At 45.6% G+C, this 18,874-nt stretch overlaps 1 protein-coding gene across 1 annotated transcript in view; it reads right to left on the bottom strand.

Annotated features, from left to right (window-relative positions):
- ttn.2 (titin, tandem duplicate 2) overlaps positions 1 to 18,874 on the bottom strand; it is a 694,778-nt gene that overhangs the window by 616,013 nt on the left and 59,891 nt on the right. Inside the window, exon 7 of the mRNA XM_078552010.1 lies at positions 7,706 to 7,900. Coding sequence (XP_078408136.1) covers positions 7,706 to 7,900 — 195 coding nt within the window. The remainder of the gene's footprint in view (positions 1 to 7,705; positions 7,901 to 18,874) is intronic.

Raw genomic sequence — 18,874 nt, 5'->3', positions numbered from 1 at the left:
GACACCCAGCCTCCTCTCCCTTCTGCCCCTCTCTTCCTCCTCAGAGGAGGTGCCACCAGTGGAGACCACAATCCCCATTACCAGGGTAACAGAAGGCTGTCTCATACCTGGAAGGCTCCACACGGTCAAAATCCTCCTGGGGCCTTGGGTACACCAATGAGTCCTGAAATGAAGCCTAGAAATGCTAAGAATGAAGCTCAGAACAGAAGTGTATCTGTCAAGTTCAAATAAGTAACCATCAGCAAACTATCTCCTAAACTCCTCACTACTCACACTGGCAATGCTGCTGACCCTTTTATCCCGCTGTTGGATGAGGTTTTGCAAAATATGGGCTGCCTGCCTGCCCATTTTGCCCGTGTGACAAGCACGAAATCGCACGGGCAAAGTAAAATCGGGATCAATTGAGTTTTTAATAGCCTTAAGTGGCCATTTTATTGATGGTGGGCGCGGCTCCAAAACTCACGCGTGCGCTCACTGACCTGAAGATTGCATGCGTGTGGGATAATGTTGGGACACTCACCCGATGTCTTCTCGTGATATTTTACACCTGTTGGGGTTGGGCGTGCGCCCGCCCGTGAGGCGTAGATTTCTGCCCTAAGTTTTTCCCGTACTTTTGCTTCATTGCCTTAATTTCCTCATTCTTTTTTAGTACCAAGGTTACCTATCATTCTGGTATGCAACTTGTGTCTTCTACTGTGAGGACAGACACAAATTTTTTGTTCAGTGTCTCTACCACTTCCACATTCCCCATATTAATTTCTCCTGCCTCTGCTGCTAAGGGACCAACGTTTACTTGAGCTACTTTCTTTCTTTTTATATACCTGTAAAAGCTCTTGCAATGTGTTTTTATATTCCTGGCCAGTTTAATCTCATTTTCTATCTTTTTCCCTTTTTGTCTAGTGATCACTAGTTCCCAGAGGATCTTCTACTGTGAAATTACTGCCTGATTACACAATACTAGATCTAAAATGGCTTTCTCCCTAATTGGTTCCACAATGCATTGCTCCAGGAATCTGTCACAAAAACATTCTACAAACTCATCTTCTAGACCACCCTTGGCCATTTGATTGGTTCAGCCTATAATAAGTCAATCCACAATCCAAGCTAATATATTACCCTCAAGAATCCTAATCTTGTGTAACAATTTACATAGCACCAATTGAATACCTTTTGCAAGTCAAAATCTATTGCATCTACTGGTTCCCCCTTATTCACAATGCCAGTTACATCCTCAAAAAAGCTCTAATAGATGTGTCAAACATGATTTACCATTCATAAAACGGGGTGGACTCTTCTCTTTCTAAGTCCATATTATACTCCTTTATCTACCATAAGATGGTATGTCTCTATCCATGAATAGGTGTCTTCTACTTGAGGTGTAACCACCTCAAAAATTTCAATTAGAATGGGTAGATATGATGTACCCTTTACCAATCCTTGCTGACTTATCAATTCATATTTGCTGCAGCACTCAGTCACTTTGTCTCTAATAACAGATTCAAATAACTTCATCACAATAGATATCAGACTAATAGATTTGGAGAAGGCTGTTTTCCGACTCTCATTTTTCTTAACTAATGAAGCAACATTGGCAATTTTCCATATCAAAGGGACATTTCCCTTTGTGACTAAGATTGTGACTAAAGCATCTGCAATTTCCTTACCTACTTCATTTAATACCCTGGGGTAGAAACCCATTAGGTCTTTGAGATCTGTCAATCTTCAGTCCCATTATTTCTCTATTACCATTTTCTTTAATTTATATTAAATACAATCAATTCCTCCCATTATTTTATTTTCAGTTTTCCTCATACCTCTGGTATTATAGTGCGCAAGGCATTGGGAAGAATCTAGTGGTGTTCCCAGAAGCGGGAAATGAGGCACTTCATTGTGCAGGAGGCGGAATGTCAGCTTCCGGTGGCAGAATGATAGTTTGGGCTTAAGTTGGTGCCTGATTAAAGGTGGAGCACGGTAACAACAGCAAGCAGCAGGAACCTATTTTTAATGCTTTAGCACGTCGTGCATACTCATGAATACACCACATGCCTTCAGATTCAAAACTGGTCAAAAGCGGCGTGTGGAAATCCTGGTGGATTTGGAATGGATAGGAGCTGCTCTTCTTGTAGAAGGGAGAGTGGCAGCTGTCCAGGAAACTTGGGACGTGGCCGTCCACGGAAAGAGAGGGGGGATGTTGTCCAGGCTGGTTGGGGAATGGCTGTCCACGGAAGGGAAGTCAGGTCATGGTGGCCCTAATAAGCGTCTTGGGGAATAGAGGGAAGAAGCTGGACGACACAGAGAAAGTCAATCTCTGCCGAAGGCAGATCAAGCATGATATAGGGGAGATCAAGGGTGATTGAGGGCAAGTCAGTGATGAGGTTGGAAGAGTCGAGGGTAACCAAGAGCAGGTCAAGGGTGATAGAGGGAGAGTCAACGATGAGGGTTGGCAAGTCAAAGGTCCCGGGGTGAGGGGAGGAGGCGACGGCAGCTGGATGGTGACGTGGGGAAGCTCTGCGCTCACATACAGTTTATTAAGGGTGATGGTGAGTGGTTCAAGGGTCACCAAAGGCAGGGCAAGGGTGTTAGCGGGACGGTTGAGGGTGAATAAAGGAAGGTCGAAGGTGACTGAGGAAAGGTGCAGAATGATGACCTGCAGCTCTAGTACCATAGTGGGAGTGTCCGAACACATAATTGCGGCAGCAGCAAGAGGTAGGAGTTGGCTACTGTGGTGTGGATGGAGACCAGGGTGTGGTCAACGCACTGCAGAGGGATCCCCATTGGTCCACAGTCCTTAAGTTGGGCAGGAAGGCCAAACAGATTATGCTGACCAGATTCGCAGTTCACTTCAGGCAGACAGGAAGGGTCTCATGCACCCAGTGCTTTCTGATACTGTGGCAGAGGAGGAGAGGAACTGGCAGAGGGTCAGGTGCAGCCATGGCCAGAAGGACAACTAGGGTTGGCAACAGAGGCTCAGGCAGCTCAGGAAGCTGGCAACCAGGGGTCAGTAGTGACACTGACCCATGGCATGTAACCAAATATACCACATGCGGAGTAAATACCTGCAATTGTCAGAGAGACAATGTCAAAGACTGCTGAGGGTGTCACAGCAGTCAGTCACTGACCCATGACAGCTCCTGTAGGAAGACCTACAGCCCCGTGGAATGGGACACAATCCTGTCCACTCGCTTTAAAAGTCACCATGGCCTTGAATTTCTACACCGCCTGGTCATTCCAGGGCTCCATGGGGGAACATGCGGGGCGTTTCCCAGTCAGCCACACACAGATCCATAGGAGAGTTCACCAAGTCCATGTTCAAAAGGGCCGATGATTTTGGGTGATTCACCACTGACCCTGAGAACCAGGCAGCCAGAGCTGTTGGATTTGGCTCCATAGCTGGATTTTCCCAAGTACAAGGGGGCAATTGATTGCACACGTGTGGCCCTGAGAGCTCCCTGGAAACAGCCAGCAGCGTCCATAAACTGAAAGGGATTTCATTCCATTAATGTGCAGCTGATTTGTGACCACTGAAAACAAATCCTGCAGATGTGTGCTCGTTCCCAGGGAGCTCTCATGACTCGTCCATCCTCAGTCACTCTCGTGTGCCACAGCTGTATGCTTCCCCTGTACAACTGCAGAGTTGGCTCCTGGGGGCAGGGGATATCCTGAGAAAACCTGTGCAGAACCCACAGAGCCCAGCAGAGGAGAGGTACAAAGCGTCTGATGCCTCAACAAGGGAAGCAATAAACAGACCATTGGACTGCTGAAGATGAGGTTCCGTTGTGTTGCCTGCTCAGGTGGAGTGCTGCAGTACGCACCACAGAGACTCTCTTGGATCATTGTGATCTGCTGCATCCTACATAACCTGGCTCAGCAAAGAGGTGAGGAATTGCCAGACGGGGAGATGGAGGAGCAGGAATCATCTTCAGACGATGATGAAGGGGAAGAATCAGTGGACCCTGAGGTGATGCATGGTGTAGCTCCAGCTGCAGATGCCAGGGTGATGGAGCGATGTGCCAGGCATGCCTGTGAGACCTGATTTCAGCCAGAGTGAGGCCCCTGCAAGATCTCTTGATTTCTTCAGCCTCAACGAATGTCACCTTGGAAGTACCACCACATCTGGCACACTCCCTCCAGACCAACCTACAGGGAAGAGAAATGGCTGCACATCCCTTGGCATAAACAAGTCCATACACATGGTCCTGTCAAAGCCTTGCTTCAAGCTTGGATGGAGGTCGCAGATGACTCAGTTACACACACTTCATTCCTGACATGGTCTGGCTAAGAACTCTATGTGTCCCCGGAAAAATATGGAATTCCTCAGCTGCAGACGCTGCTGGGACAACAGCTTCTGAGGGGTGATAAGGGGCTGAGCAATATATTCTGCCTTTCCAGTGAGGTTCCAATCCCCTGACTTAACAAAGGTTGACAAACATAGAAACCACATGTGCCAAGAAGTGCAGATTTGCCACTACTTCTGAGGCTTCACAATAAATGCTGTATCCGTAACCTCCACATCAACCATCATAACTTTTGAACAGATATCAGAAAATTCTTCTCCGTGAAGACAGGAATCAACATTTAGAATTGACCTTCTAGTACAGTGAGGCAGAAAAGAGCCCTTGAATTGGTTAAATATGATTATATGCAACCGCCCGCTCTTTTGATGGATGAAATATAATTGGCTGAATGGTCATTCTAATCTGCAAGAATATTGTAATATTGCAAGTTGGGCTGTGTTAAGGATTTATTTTTGCATTTAAAATCATGCATTACTCCAAGTCAGAACTTTTCTGGGTGCATTGTTATGTTGTTGCAAACCACAATGACACACATCTGTTAAATGAATAATTATAATGGAAATCCACAAGATGGCAGTAGAGGAGCACAATCCAATTTTTGCTTGTTTTAGCATGCAGAATCATAGCATAGTTACAGCACAGAAGGAGACCATTCAGCCTGCCATGTCTGTGCCAGCTCTCTGCAAGAGCAACTTACCTAGTCCTGCTCACCACCTTTTCATCATAGCCCTGATTATCTTTCATTAGATAATTATCCAATTCTCTTTTGAAAGCCTCAATTGAATCTGCCTGCACCACAGTCTTCCCTTTAAGATGCTGTCTTTTACTTTGTCCCCGATTTTGTTAATTTAGTTTATTTGACTGTGATCTGAAAGAGTTGCACCACAGTCTCAGGTAGTGCATTCCAGATCCTAACCACTCGCTGCATAGAAATTTCTTTCCCTCAGTCACCATTGCTCCTTTTGCCAATTACCTTAAATAGGTGTCATCTGCTTCTGGGTTCTTCCAACAACAGGAACAGTTTCTCCCTATCAACTCTATCCAGAACCCTCAATTTGTTGAACACCTCTATCAAATCTCCTCTTATCTTTTCTTCTCCAAGGAGAGGGCCTATCCATGTAACTGAAATTCCTCATCCCTGAAACCATTCTGGAGAATCTTTCTGGTACCCTCTTAAATGCCTTCACATCCTTCTGAAAGTGTGGTGCTCAGAGCTGGACACAATATTCTAGTTAATGCCAAACCAGTGTTTTATACAGGTTTATCATGACTTCCTTGCTTTTGTACTACTCTCTGCCCCCATTTCTAAAGCCTAGGATCCCTTGTGCTTTATGATTTGTACACATATACAATCCAGTAACTCTGCTCCTGTACCCCCTTTAGAATTGTATCCTGTATGTTATATTGCCTCTTCCTACCAAAATGAATCACTTCACATTCTTCTGCATTAAATTTCATCTGCCACTTGATTGCCCAGTTCACCACCCTTTCCATGTCTTCTTAAGGTTTACCATTATCCTCCTCACAGTTCCCAATACTTGCAAATCCTTACTACAGTATATTTAACCTCTTGTTAATAATCTTGCGACATGGGACATATATGCATAATAAAACCCCTGTCAATCCATTCTAAGGTTTATTCGCTTTTCATGACAGCTACTGCAATATATTTTTATGGAAATGCACCATTTGTTATATTTTTCATGTTGATCATTGTGTAGAGTTCTGGTTTGCAGATATAATGAAATTTTCTTCCACTTTTGGCACTTTGCATCAAAAATGAGTACTCCCAGCTCAGGTATCACACTGGCTCAAATGTTCCTTAATTCCAACCTCCTGTCCCGGTTGGATGTTAAGATTTCCTGCACCAGCCATCCATGTGGATGCGTCTGCCACGTTAATGCTAATTTATAACAATAGGTGGAATTTTGTGATCTGGGCACAAAATTTCAAACTGGGTTAAGTTTGCCCAAACTAATTTCATGTAAAGTTTCCAGGGAAGTGAGAAAAAAAAGCTTAGAAACTCCGTTAGTTTGGAAGGTGTGGGGTGTAGTGTAGTTCTAAGCAGGGGTGCGGAATTCGGTATGGGGCCCAGATTTGCCAGGGTTTCCATCGCATTTAAGTCATTGCTTCCCAAACTTCCTTGGTGTGACCCCATTTTATTGTCTCAGATTTCATGTGACCCCTAGGGTGAAAATTTGAGGGGTATGAGAATTGTTGAATGGGGGAGCGGCATGGGGAGGTTTCAGTGGTTGCGCAGGAGGGGAAGGATTTGACTATGCCCCACCTCCTCCTTGATCTCCCCACCTTCCCCTCCTTTACCCTGATCTCCCCTTCCTCACCCCTCATCTCCCCCTCCTTCACCTCCCATCTTCCCCTCCTTCCCTCCTCCTCTCCACCAGTCCCCCATTTCCTTCGTGGCGGGAGTTGATGAAAAGACTGAGTTTCTCCAAAAAACACAAAGACCTGCCTATTCACAGGCTTTTTGCACCAGCTGCCATTAGGTCTCGGACAGTAGTCCATTAGGCCACGCTCACCAAAAAAAAACTGCAAGGATTGTCAGAAATCAGTTCAAGCTACACGGCAGCCATTGCTCAGAGCTCACAACCCCAAAATCGTGCCTCACGACTCCACTGGGGGTTGCGACCCACAGCTTGGGAAGTCCTGATTTAATCTTTAAATTCCAACCAATAAGGTCTGGGAATCCTTTCTAATGCATACCTGAGAGGGTCACGTGCCTGCTAAGACAGGTGTGGATTCAAAGTGAGTCTACAAAAGGTCCAAAGATGAAAATCTGCAAAAGAATGTTTCTTCTGAGAAGAAAAATGCTGAACTCAACCTTTAGCCTGATGAAGGCCTAAAGCTCCTTCTTGGAGCAGTGACCAGCTGCTCTGCATTTTAGGTGGCAAGTGTGGGGCTGGCATGTTGGCTGAGTCTGTATGGAAATGGGAAATATTCCACACTTATTTTAACCATCCCATCCCACAATTTAAGATGAGGGCATGGTGATGTTAAAATAGCAGGTTGAGGTTCTGGCCCACAATACCTCTTGACCCCTTTAAGGTTCATGGAAATTTATAGTATTTTTCCACAGAGGTGAAAGGAACAATGTGCTAACGTATCATGCCCAAGTTCCCTCAACCCTCCCAGAAATGCTTCATTAGTCATGTCTAAAGTGCTAATTGCATTACTGATTTTTTTCCAGGGCTATGAAGATGAAAATTATAGCTGTTACTTTGTCGCTTTTTCAACCCTGAAGAGAGAAAAACAAATCAAGGTCAACCATCCTCACTGAAAATCCTCACTTAGACAAGATATGCTATACAGAAGAACATGGATTTCTATACATATAAATATATATGGAACATTTGGCAATAAAATATCAACACAGATGCGGCTCAGGAACTAACCTTATTTGCACTGTTAAAAAATTCATGAGCCTCTTGGAGCAACATTGCTCGTTCCTTCATAAGGAGCCAGAACTCCTCACACATCAGCTTCAGTTTCTCATTTTGAAATGCCATCTGTTCTTTATTTGTAAAGTCTTCCATAAGCAGGATTTCATCAGCCTCGGCTTTTAATCTCTCAGCTACAGAGGTGATTTCCTGTAATAAAATGTTTAATGTTCTAGTTACTTCTTTCCAGGAGAACTTCTGTGGAAACAAATTTGAACAACCATACAACCTCCTGAGACTTTATAAACTGTAGTGCAGGCCAGAGGGCAGATAAAATAGGAATATTTAGAAACAGTTATGTGATATATTGAATACAGTACACTGGGTGACCTTGTATAACATCCTAAAGAAAGCTTTGTAAGAGATTGTCTCAAAAGTTCAATATTTTTCAGGTGATACTTATAACAAAGTTATGTAAAGTTCATCCAGAAAGATTTAAGCATATATGTAAATTACAACATATTTTCCAGCAACTTAAAAGAAATATGTTTTCCATTTGAAGAACTGTAGTTCCAGCTCTTAGTTTAAATTGTGGGGCTAATACACAGCAATGTTAAGCATTATGATCCTATTTTGAGATTTGCAACGTAATGTAAAATATAAATACACCTTCCATCCATGAAAATATGCTGGCCCGTCCAATGTGCCAGGTGCAGAATTTCAGCCCCTAAAATGCTGTGAGACTGCAGCTTCTCTCAGTTGCAAATATTTCCTGTCATAATTGGGGACCAAAACTGGGCGCAATACAACAGGGCCTTGTATAGCCCGCGTATAATGTTTTTAATTTAATATTGTATTGTCTCTGAAGTATAACCCAAAATTCTATTGGCTTTGGCATCAATCTCTTTACACTACTTGTAGATCTTCAATATTTGTCCATGATATCCCTCAGGTCTGTTTTCTGCTCAGTAACTTTAGCACAGAATCTCCCATGTCCAAATGCAGAACACAGCATTTGTAGACCTTGAAGGACATCTTCCACACATGGTCCTATTCCTTTAATGTCTTTAAATCAACCTGAAACCTATATATTTGAACTACATTGTCAACTCTACGCATTCTTCTGTCACCTGCACATTTTTGAATGGTTCCATTAGTGTCCTCATCCAAATTATTAATAGAGTTTTAAAACAACAATGGTCACAGATCTTAGGCCCAGATCTTATGGTCAGCAGCATATGGGAGTGCAAATTTTGACCTGTGCTGGGGGTGTGAGCAGTGTTGGGGCAGGGAGGTTGAGCTGTGTTGGGGTAATTGTGTCAAGGGGAGGGTGAGCTGTGTCGGGGGGGGGGTGAACTGTGTCAGGGGCAAGTGAACTGTGTCAGGTTGTCATGGGTGCTGGAGTGCTTTGACACTCCACCTGGTTTACTTAGAGTTGGGCTCCTGAGCAGGCTTTACACCTGCAAGGAGCAGCCCTAAGTAAATCAATGTAAAAAACAACGTAATTATAGGGCAAACTGCCCAAGTTTACATGTTTACATGCCCCGAGGGAACATCAGCAAGGGTTCCCACAGAGTCATATCTTAGGCATTGAAAGCTCCTGGTTCCAGCATAAATCAGTTCTCTGGAACCTCTGATGCCATTGTGATCCTCAATAGCAGCAAATGTCTCAGCTTTTGCCACTATTTGGAGTAGAAGACCTGGGCCAGGGTCTCATGGAACTCCATTCATGACCTGCCCCCATGTAAATCCACTCCTGAACTCTCCCTATGAGTTTTCAGTTAGTTTCCTATCCACATGCTGACCAACAAATTCAAATTATGGAAACTATTCCATAGTGGTCAATTTAATATTTTATTGAAAGTGTTCTGAAAATCTAGCCATATATTATTACTGAACTCCTATCACCCACTGGTATAATTATTTCCTCTAAGAACCCAAACAAGTTAGTAAGGACAAACAGAAGAATGCCAAATTTCAAACACCCACAACAATTTATACTGCAGGAGAAAAGGGTTCTGAATAGTTGGCAAGTCGATTCTGATTGGCAGAGGCATTGCCATGGAGAAAGCAACAAGGCACAATAGGCTTCTCAAGCTCCCAGATAATTCAAAAGAGGTGCAAGGCTTGAACATATTCCTCCATATTTTGCTGATGACTTCCATGGCATGTATCATGGCAATATAGACGCATTGCCATTTTCTGAATCTGTATTAATTGAACTTATGAACTTAGCCACTCGTGCAGTCGAGTTCAGTTTTAATGGCACCATGTATGCCCAAATTGATCATGTAACCATGGGATCCTCTCTAGGCCCAGCGCTCACCAACATTTTTGTTGGTTTTCAGGAGAAACATGTTTTTGATGGCATGGGCCCTAACCTCCTACCTCGTGCATATTTATGATGCGTTCGTGACCTTTGAATCTATAGCCGTGTGTACAGATTTCCTTCCACACATTCCACGCTCCATCCTACATTTAAATTCACTTTTGAAATGGAGCAGTCTAATGCGCTCCCTTTTCTTGATACGCTACTTGAGTAATCAGCTAATGGGTTCTCATTTATTGTCTACCGCAAGCCTACCTTCACTGGTCAAAATACACATTGGGGATTTGTATAGCTCCAGGCCCTATAAGATTGGTCTTATCAGTGATATTGCAAATAGAGCCCGAATCATTTTTTCACCTTGCAAGCTTGATGCAGAAATAGAGTGCATCAAAGGTATCCTGTGGGACAATGGCTATCCTGATCAGATCATCATTCACTGTGTAGTGCGCAAACTTGTCAAATGATCAAAGACCACCACTTTTGAACCTGGTTCACGCTGGAAAGGCAAAATACCTGGAAAATTTGAACAGCGGGTTAAGCAAGCCATTTCATGCTGCTACGCAAGTGGTATTTTCCACTAACAGAATGCTGCCATTAGTCCAAAAAGATATTTTGCCTACCACACAATTGAGCAATATCATGTAAGAATTTCAGTGCCAGTGCAATGCCTGGTACATACATCCAAATGAGCGAGTGATCGAATTAATCCACATATGTACTAGCCCCACAATGTACATCATGTACAGACCGTGCTCAACCAGCCCGCCCATTTATGATTACTTAAAGTGACATACATTCATATGCAGGGACCCATCCTCTGCAAACAAAACTAATGTGTTCAAGCTTTGTGCCTTTTTTGAATTACCTGGGAGCTTGCAGAGCTCCCCATTGCTTTCTTCATGCCAATGCCTTAACCAATCAGAGTCGACTATCCAACCAATCAGCACCCTTTTCTCCTATAGCATAAATTGTTGCGATCATTTGAAATTTGGTATTCTTGCATTTGTCCTGATGAGTGCAAGATGAAAAGCTTCAGCAACATGTCTCTCTTTTCAGCAAATAATCAAGTTCTGTACTACCAAGCGACTGCAAGTTAGTAAGTTGGGACATCTTTTCTCCAAAGCTATGTTGAAATTATCCAACAACTGCCTCAACAGGATAGATAGGTAGGACCAGATTTTCATCACACAGGTAGGAACCAGGAGGTCTGTGTCAGAAACCCACCTTCGTGGGAAAGGCTGAAGTTTAGATTTTCATGGGAGCAAGACCTTAATTGATATGAAGATGGGTTTCATGTCCAATTAAAGCCAATGGGCCAAAAATGAAGGCGGGTTTGAAGCACCCAAAGCAGCCATCATTGAGGCAGCTGGTTGCCCTGAGGGAATGAGTTTGTGCCAAAGCCTACCATTGCACCAGAGGGAACCAACACGACACTGGGAGGTTCGAGGCCTGGCATCTTTGACGGAGAGGAGGGAGGTTCTCTTCCCGGAGGATGGCAGGAGGGTTCCACCTCATCATGCAGCAGCAGCACCTCAATGTTATCTCACTGCGCCTCTAAATCCTTCCCCTCTTTTACTGCCTAATCCTGTTCCTCTCCCGATGAGCTGTCCACTTCCACTCCTTCCAGGGCCTCGTCAAGACCTACACCTCTCTGGAGGCCATGTTATGGAGAGTGCAGCAGACCACCTGATAATGCCTGAGAACCTTACAGGGGGACATTGAAGGGCACCACCTGACCCAGTGCCCTCTGAGCCTGTGATGGCCATCACTTGTGAATCTGATGTGTTTGTCCAGCCTCGACAAAGATGGCACCTGTCACCTGTGTTACGATTATGAGGTTTATAAAATTGTTATGTTTTGGAACTGTGTCTTTAATTTAAGGTAAAAAGAAGGGGGGTCATATGACCTGTTCTGAAGTCTGCCTGACAGCAAGCTGAGATTAAAGGGGGCCTGTGATTCTTTTACTGGGGAGAAGGTGTAAGGTACTTACATTCGGAGAAAATGGCAGTTACCTGTGTTTTTAGACTCTGAGGGCGGAATTGCTACGTGCAGTAGCGGGTGGGAAAAAAAGAATGTTTTACCCGCCAGCCGCAACGGCAGCTTTTCACACCGTATCATCCCAATCCCATCTCATTAATTATGCATTCCCAGGAAACATGCCATTCAATGGAGGGCGGCTCTCATTCACCCGCCATGCCATCACCTCGCCACTTCATCACGCTGGCGCCATATTTAAAGTGTGCACACCTTTCAGTGCTTCCAGCCCAGGATGCTGCAAATAAGACATGGTCCAAAAAAGCAAGAAGACTGCAGCCCCCAGTTTAATAATGCGTCCATCGAGTGGCTTTCAGACGCAGTGGAGACCTGCCGTGATGTCCTCTACCCCCACTCTGGCTGCAGGATGGGCAGCAACATCACGAATCCAGCATGGGAGGCGGTGGCAGTGGTGGTCAGCACCAGTGCCCTGCAAAAGAGGACAGCCACCCAGTGCCACAACAGGATTAATGGTCTCATCCGCTCTGCCAGGGTAACTCACTCTTCTCATCACTCTCAACTCACACACTCATAAACTCATCACACATCCATAGGGACCTCACACCTCAAGGGACAACCCATCTAACTCTCACACACACCCTCACATCTTCCTCAGGCTCATATCCTCTTGAGCTTGGGCCTTCATCCATGGCTTCGCTCACCACACAAACATTCCATGCAGTGCCATGCATCCTGCTCACACTCTCTCCATCTGTTTCCATGCAGGAGAAGCCTGCTCACATCAGCAGGGAGTGGTCCCAGAACGGGGGCAGAGTGGCCCACATTAGGCCCCTCACTCACTTTGAGGAGCGGCCACTGTGCTGACTGCTGAGGATGTGGACCGTGCCTGTGGTGATGGTGAGGACGGCAGCAAACAACCTCATGAGGATCCTGCACCACATCATCCCTCTCTCAATGCAACTGTGAGTGCTCTCTCTCCTGCTTTTGATTCTGCTGCCATGCACTAATTATCTCTACTTTGGTTCACCGGGAGCTCTGCCAAGCGACCAATGCCTTCAGCTAGCCAGTCCCTCAGCTCCATCCAGGTCCTCAGCTCCAACCAGAGGACACCTCCTCCATTGAAGAGCTGGAAATAAGCAGCCTGTAAGACCTATCACAGTGCTAACCCGCACCCTCCACTTGCACAGAGACACCCGACTTGGTGGGACCTAGATCTAGAGCAGGCTCAGGTTCATAATTTGGTGTCACCACATGGACTCGTGTCTGCAGTAGGAGGGGGCAGGTTCAGCCGAGCTCCCCAGCATAAAGAGGAATCTTGGGGAAGAGGAATCTACGAGGTCCGAGTCAGATGAAGAGCCTCTGGATTCGGCCTTCCAACTCATCGTGTAGAGTCAGCTGAAGGCAGGGGAACATCATGCAGAGCTGTTGGAAGACAGAGTGGCATGCAAGTCGGAGGGCTGTGTCTGCCTGCTCTCTGATGAAGTGATGCCCACACGTGCGTGTATAGAGGTCTCCATGGGGAGGATGGCGGATTCCATGGAGATCCTGGTCCAGCAGAACGTGGAGATGCGCACAGACCTGCACTCCATCGTGGGAGCCATGGGTGAGTTCCTGGAGTGGCAACACGAGAGGGAAATGGGGCACCTTGATGTCCTCTCAGGTGCTCGTTTCCCTCAAGGAGTCAAGCTGGGGCCCTCGGACACCAGGGGGAGGAGGAGCAGCAGCTGGACATCCCGGAGTCATCCACTCGGGAATCTCAGAGGCTGCCTCCTCCCTCTGAGTCCCCTTTGCCTGTGAGCCCCTCAATCTTGTCCTCTGTCATCGCAGAGGGAACAACTGGCCCACAGGAGGACAGCCAAAGCAATCCAGGGCCCTCAAGGCATCGGATCTCCAGAGGACCCACCAGAGGCAATATGGCAAACCATTGTACAGGCTGTCTCCACCCCTGCTGCAGATGTCAGGGCAGCACCTGGAAGTCTAAGGCATTCAAAAATTAAGAAAATCTGATCATAGTTGGTTCCACGGGTGAACACATTTTGTCACTTTACAATCTGAAAATATATTCACTGTCACTGAATAATGTGTAATGGTGCCATACTAGCAGTTCAGCTGCACGCAGTTAGCTCACGAGTGATTCTGGAGGGAGAAGTGTGTATGTGGCAGGACCTTTCAGAGCCTCATAGAAGCTCTCTCCCACACACACGGATCCTTCCCGCCACACACTCATCTCATTGTCCTGAGCATTTTCAGTGCTGCCTGCTGGGGTTCGCTTTCAGTTGTCCATCTGAGCTGACCCGCATCTCCCCACACCCACTAACTGCACTCACATGAAGCACCTGTTCTCGGCCACCTGGCTCTCGTTTCACTTTCGCTTTAGCCAGCATGGCCGTTCCACAGTTTTTCTTGTGCTCCCCCATACTTTCCCCTCCCCCACTCACCCATTTCCTTTCCCCCATCACTGTCAATGCCACTGGCAACACTTTCCACCTCCCCTCCATGACCTACTAGCCACAACTTTTTTCTTTCGGGGGTGTAGAGGTTAAGGTGCACGTTTCCTTCCTTCCCGAAAATCCCACCCCCATCCACCTTGACCTCCCCGGCCTCCTCCTTCCCACCCCCAGGGCCCGTGTCTGTCTCCAACTCCCCACCAACCACCCTCGTTGTCTCTTCTACCGCTACCATCGCACCCTCACCCTCCACTCTACACCTCACTCTGTGCTCAGTCATTCTCACCATTCCCTCATACCACGCCCACCTTCAGTTTGCTCCCCAGGAGGCAGTCATGGGCTCGATAGAGCCCTCCCTTACACGTTCACTAGGACATCCCCCCACCAGCTCCAGACACCTTCCTCCCTTGGAACTCCTTCCCGTCTTGGAACTCCTTCTCCACACTGGACTCACCCCCCCATCCTGCCGGACCCCGCATCCCCCCCCACCACCTTAGTCCTTCCCCCTCTCTGACTCCTTCCTCCACCCTTACTTCCTCCTCCCCCCTTAGTCCTTACTCCTTCCGCTCTCTGGACTCCTTGCTCCCCCCGGAAGCCTTATTCCCCGTGGACTCTTTCCCCTCTCCAGACCCCTTCCATCCTGGGTTCCTTCTTCCGCCTGGATTCCTTCCCCTCCCTGGCCTCCTTCCGTCCCTCTGAACTCCTTCCTTTATACCTTCCTACCCCCCTTACACCTACCTCCTCAGTTGCTGTCTTCTGCCCTGATACCGTTTGCTCCCCTATACTCCCTTCTCCACAACCTCAATCCACCAACATCTTTGGTTCCCCCCTTCCCAACCTCACCCACCCCGACACCTTTGTCCCCCCATTGTCAACCTCACCCTCCCGACACCTTCATGCCCCCTCCCCAACCTCACTCCCCCGACAAACCTTCCTATCCCAGTCGCTCCCAGACCTTCCTTTCCCAGCACCCTTGGTACATCTTCATCTCCAAAACACAGCTGAACCTTCCTCTTCACCCCCCCTTGACCATCGTCCGTTGTGAGCAGACCCTCAACGGTGACTTTCCACCTTTCATGAGCTGCTTTGTAGCAGAGGCCTGTCCATCAGAATCCACCCAGCATACGAGGGACATTCCTCCAGGATCCTGTTGCTTTCGGGCTCCAGCGTCATTTGCTCCTTGGCTGTACACAATGTAGCAAGGCCCTGACAGGAGGTGCAGACTTCTGCACGTCACACTTGTCATGACATGTTCTGTACCGGCATGTTTTCCCGCCAACATGGGTGGATGATCCAGCGTGGGGAGATGATTCCGATGAGGTGGGCTTATAATGATGGATTACAATGAGGTTCCCAATGTCCGATGGTGGGAATTACAGCCCACCATTGACGGGTAGAGCAGATGACTGCAAACTGATTTCATGATGTCGTGAAACCGATTTTTGGCCTTCTTGCCATATTGTCCACTCATGCCGCAGTACACGCCTGACGCCAGTGGGAATGGAAAATTCTGCCCTGAGTTTCCAAAGTCCCAGAAATGTTTTGAGAATGTCATGTTGTAAACAGTTGTGCTTTAAACTATCCATTTAATTCCAAGATAAAAGAGGGTTGGGATGTCATAATAAACATTTCTACCTGGATACAAGGCCCATGTGATTCACACTGCCATGGAGATGGGCTTTTGAGAGGGGAAGGGTATTTAAGAAATCCCTGAAAACTCACAGACAAGATTAATCTGCCAGAGTCTGGGAAAGAGAGAGAGAGCAGCTAGAGGCCAAAGGTTTCTGTGGTTCACCACGCAAGAATGCAGTTGCAAACTCATGCTCAGATTGGAAGGACCAAATTCATGACTAGTTAAAAAGAGGCTGGAAGATTTGCCTAGCTTTAGCTAGAGGAAGAATTCTCCAGGAAAACTCGCACCGTGAAAAATAATTCCAGAGTTAAAAATTTCCAGACTGGGAAAAGAAAAGATCAGAAGTAAACCCTCAGGGACTAAGAATAATTTTGGACTAGTCCCGAGAGAATGGAACGTCTACTTAAAGGACAGTGCATGCATCCCTGATAGTGAATTTTTACAGTTGTGTTAAAAGTTCTGTTCTGTAGATTAAAGAATAAGTTGCCGACAAAATTAGTATTTAGTCAATAGGTCTTTCCGCCTGTTTGTTACAGTAAACATCTTTAAAAGTAAAATCTTGTTGTGTCTTCCGTTCAGCTATTAGCTGGAAGTTCAAATTTCTTCTTAAAAGTTATCGGTTTCTATGGGGATTGTAACACCTGGGTGATGCACTGGTGCGTAGCTGCCTGTGAGGTGGTGTGCTGGTGGAACCTAAATATATGGTTGATTATAATAATAGCCCCTTTTTGGAACAACCCCAGATCAGGTGTTGTCACAGATGTTCACTCTCAACTTAAGGTTAACAAAGCCAAATCCTAAAGACAATGAATTGGAAAAGGTCTGGTCTAACTCTCCCCAAAGGGAAGGAACAGGCTTAGAATATTACCATCCTCCAGATAACTTTTTTAACAAGATTTAGCCAGATTATTGTATCCCTGATATTGTAAGGGACCAAGGATCTTTCCTCGGTAATGTACCTATCCACCAAAGAGTACAAAGAGGTGTGTTCATGGGTTAGTGATACAGAAAATGATGAGAACATATAAATTCTAAACTATATAGAAGATTATTAATGAGCTGAGCATGCAATCCACAGGTGGTGAGACAGTCAACTGCAACATTAATAGTTCTAGGAAAATATAGAAAATACATTTTTTTTCTAGTAGAGAATCCAGTTTTTAATCTAAATATTGTTACAGTAAAAATATATCAATTATTAAAGTAACATTTACCTTAAATCCCAAAGTTAGTAGAAGAGTTAGTGAGATGCCCCTAACCCAATTTAAGGGGAGGATCATCTTTGCCTGCTCAGATAGCAACATTTCAGGTTAATTGCCTTTCATCAGAACCTAAAATATTAACTGTTTCTCTCACCACAGATGCTGCCTAACCTACTGAGCATTTCCAGAGTTTTTTTGTTTTTATTTCAGATTTCCAGCATCTGCGGTATTTTGCTTTTGCATTCTGGAGTCCCCGGCTGATAAGTTCTGAAGAGCACTTCCAGACTTCTCAAAGTGCCTGAAGCATATCTTCAGCACGCCAATGACTTTTTGGTAACACATTTGTTTGTCATTGAAGTGCTCCTGGGTCTCATTTCTCTGATTTCTCTTCAATTTTAAAATTTTCATCCTTGTTTTAGAATCTTCCATGGCCTCGCCTCTCCCGTTTTCTGCAATCCCCTCCAGCCCCACAATTCTCCAAGATTATTGCACTCATATGATTCTGGTTCCTTGAGTATCCCCAACTTCCATTAACATAAGTAGCTGTGCCTTTAGCTGCAATGTGATAAGATTTAACTCCCTAAATCTCTTTGCCTCTCTACTTCTCTTTCCTCCTTTAAGATGCTCCTTAAAACTATTTCACTGACCAAGCTTTTGGCAATTTGTCCTAATATTGCCTGATGTGGCTCGGTGTCTAATTTTGCTTTTTAATGCTCTCATAAAGTGCTTTGGGACATTCTATTATATTAAAGGAGCTATACAAATATAAGTTGTTGCGCTTCTGAGAGTTGTTATCAATAACATTTTAAGCAATTTTTTTTTTACTTTATTCATGGGATGTGAGCATTGCTGGCAATTATTGCCCATTCCAAATTTCCCTTGAGGAGCTGGACTTAAGCTACCTTCTTGAATCACTGCAATCCATGAGGTGTAAGTACACCTACTGTGCTATTAGGGAGTGAGTTCCAGGTTTCTGATCCAGCAATGGTAAAGGAATGGCAATATATTTCCATGTCCATATGGTGTATGACTTAGAAGGGGACTTGCAGATGATGGTGTTCCCATATGTCTGCTGCCCTTGTTCTTCTAGTTGGTAAAGGTCATGCTCTTGAAAGATGCTGTTGAAGGAGCATTGGCGAGTTGCTACAGTGCATCTTGTAGATGGTGCACATTGTGGAAACTGTGCAGTAATGGTAATGCCATTGAATGTCAAAGGAATATATTTAAACTCTCTCTTGTTGGAGATGGTCACTGCCTGGCACTTTTATGATACGAATGTTGCTTGCCACTAATCAGTCCAAGCCTGAATGTCGTCCAGGTCTTGTTGCATGTGGGCATGGACTGATTCAGTATCTGAGAGGTTGTGAATGGTTCAGAACATTGCGCAATCATCACAGAACACTTTTGACCTTATGCAGGAGGGTAGGTGATGTAGCAGCTGAAGATGGTTGGGCTTACGACAATTACCTTGAGGAATTTCTGCATAAATGTCTTGGGACTGAGATAATTGACCTCAAACAACCACAACCATCTTCCTTTGTGCTAGGTATGACTCTAGCCAACAGAGAGTTTCTCCCT

This window comes from Cetorhinus maximus, chromosome 11 (genome assembly GCF_964194155.1).
Source record: "Cetorhinus maximus chromosome 11, sCetMax3.hap1.1, whole genome shotgun sequence".
NCBI classification, from domain to species: domain Eukaryota; kingdom Metazoa; phylum Chordata; class Chondrichthyes; order Lamniformes; family Cetorhinidae; genus Cetorhinus; species Cetorhinus maximus.
This window is presented reverse-complemented; position numbering and strand designations above follow the sequence as displayed.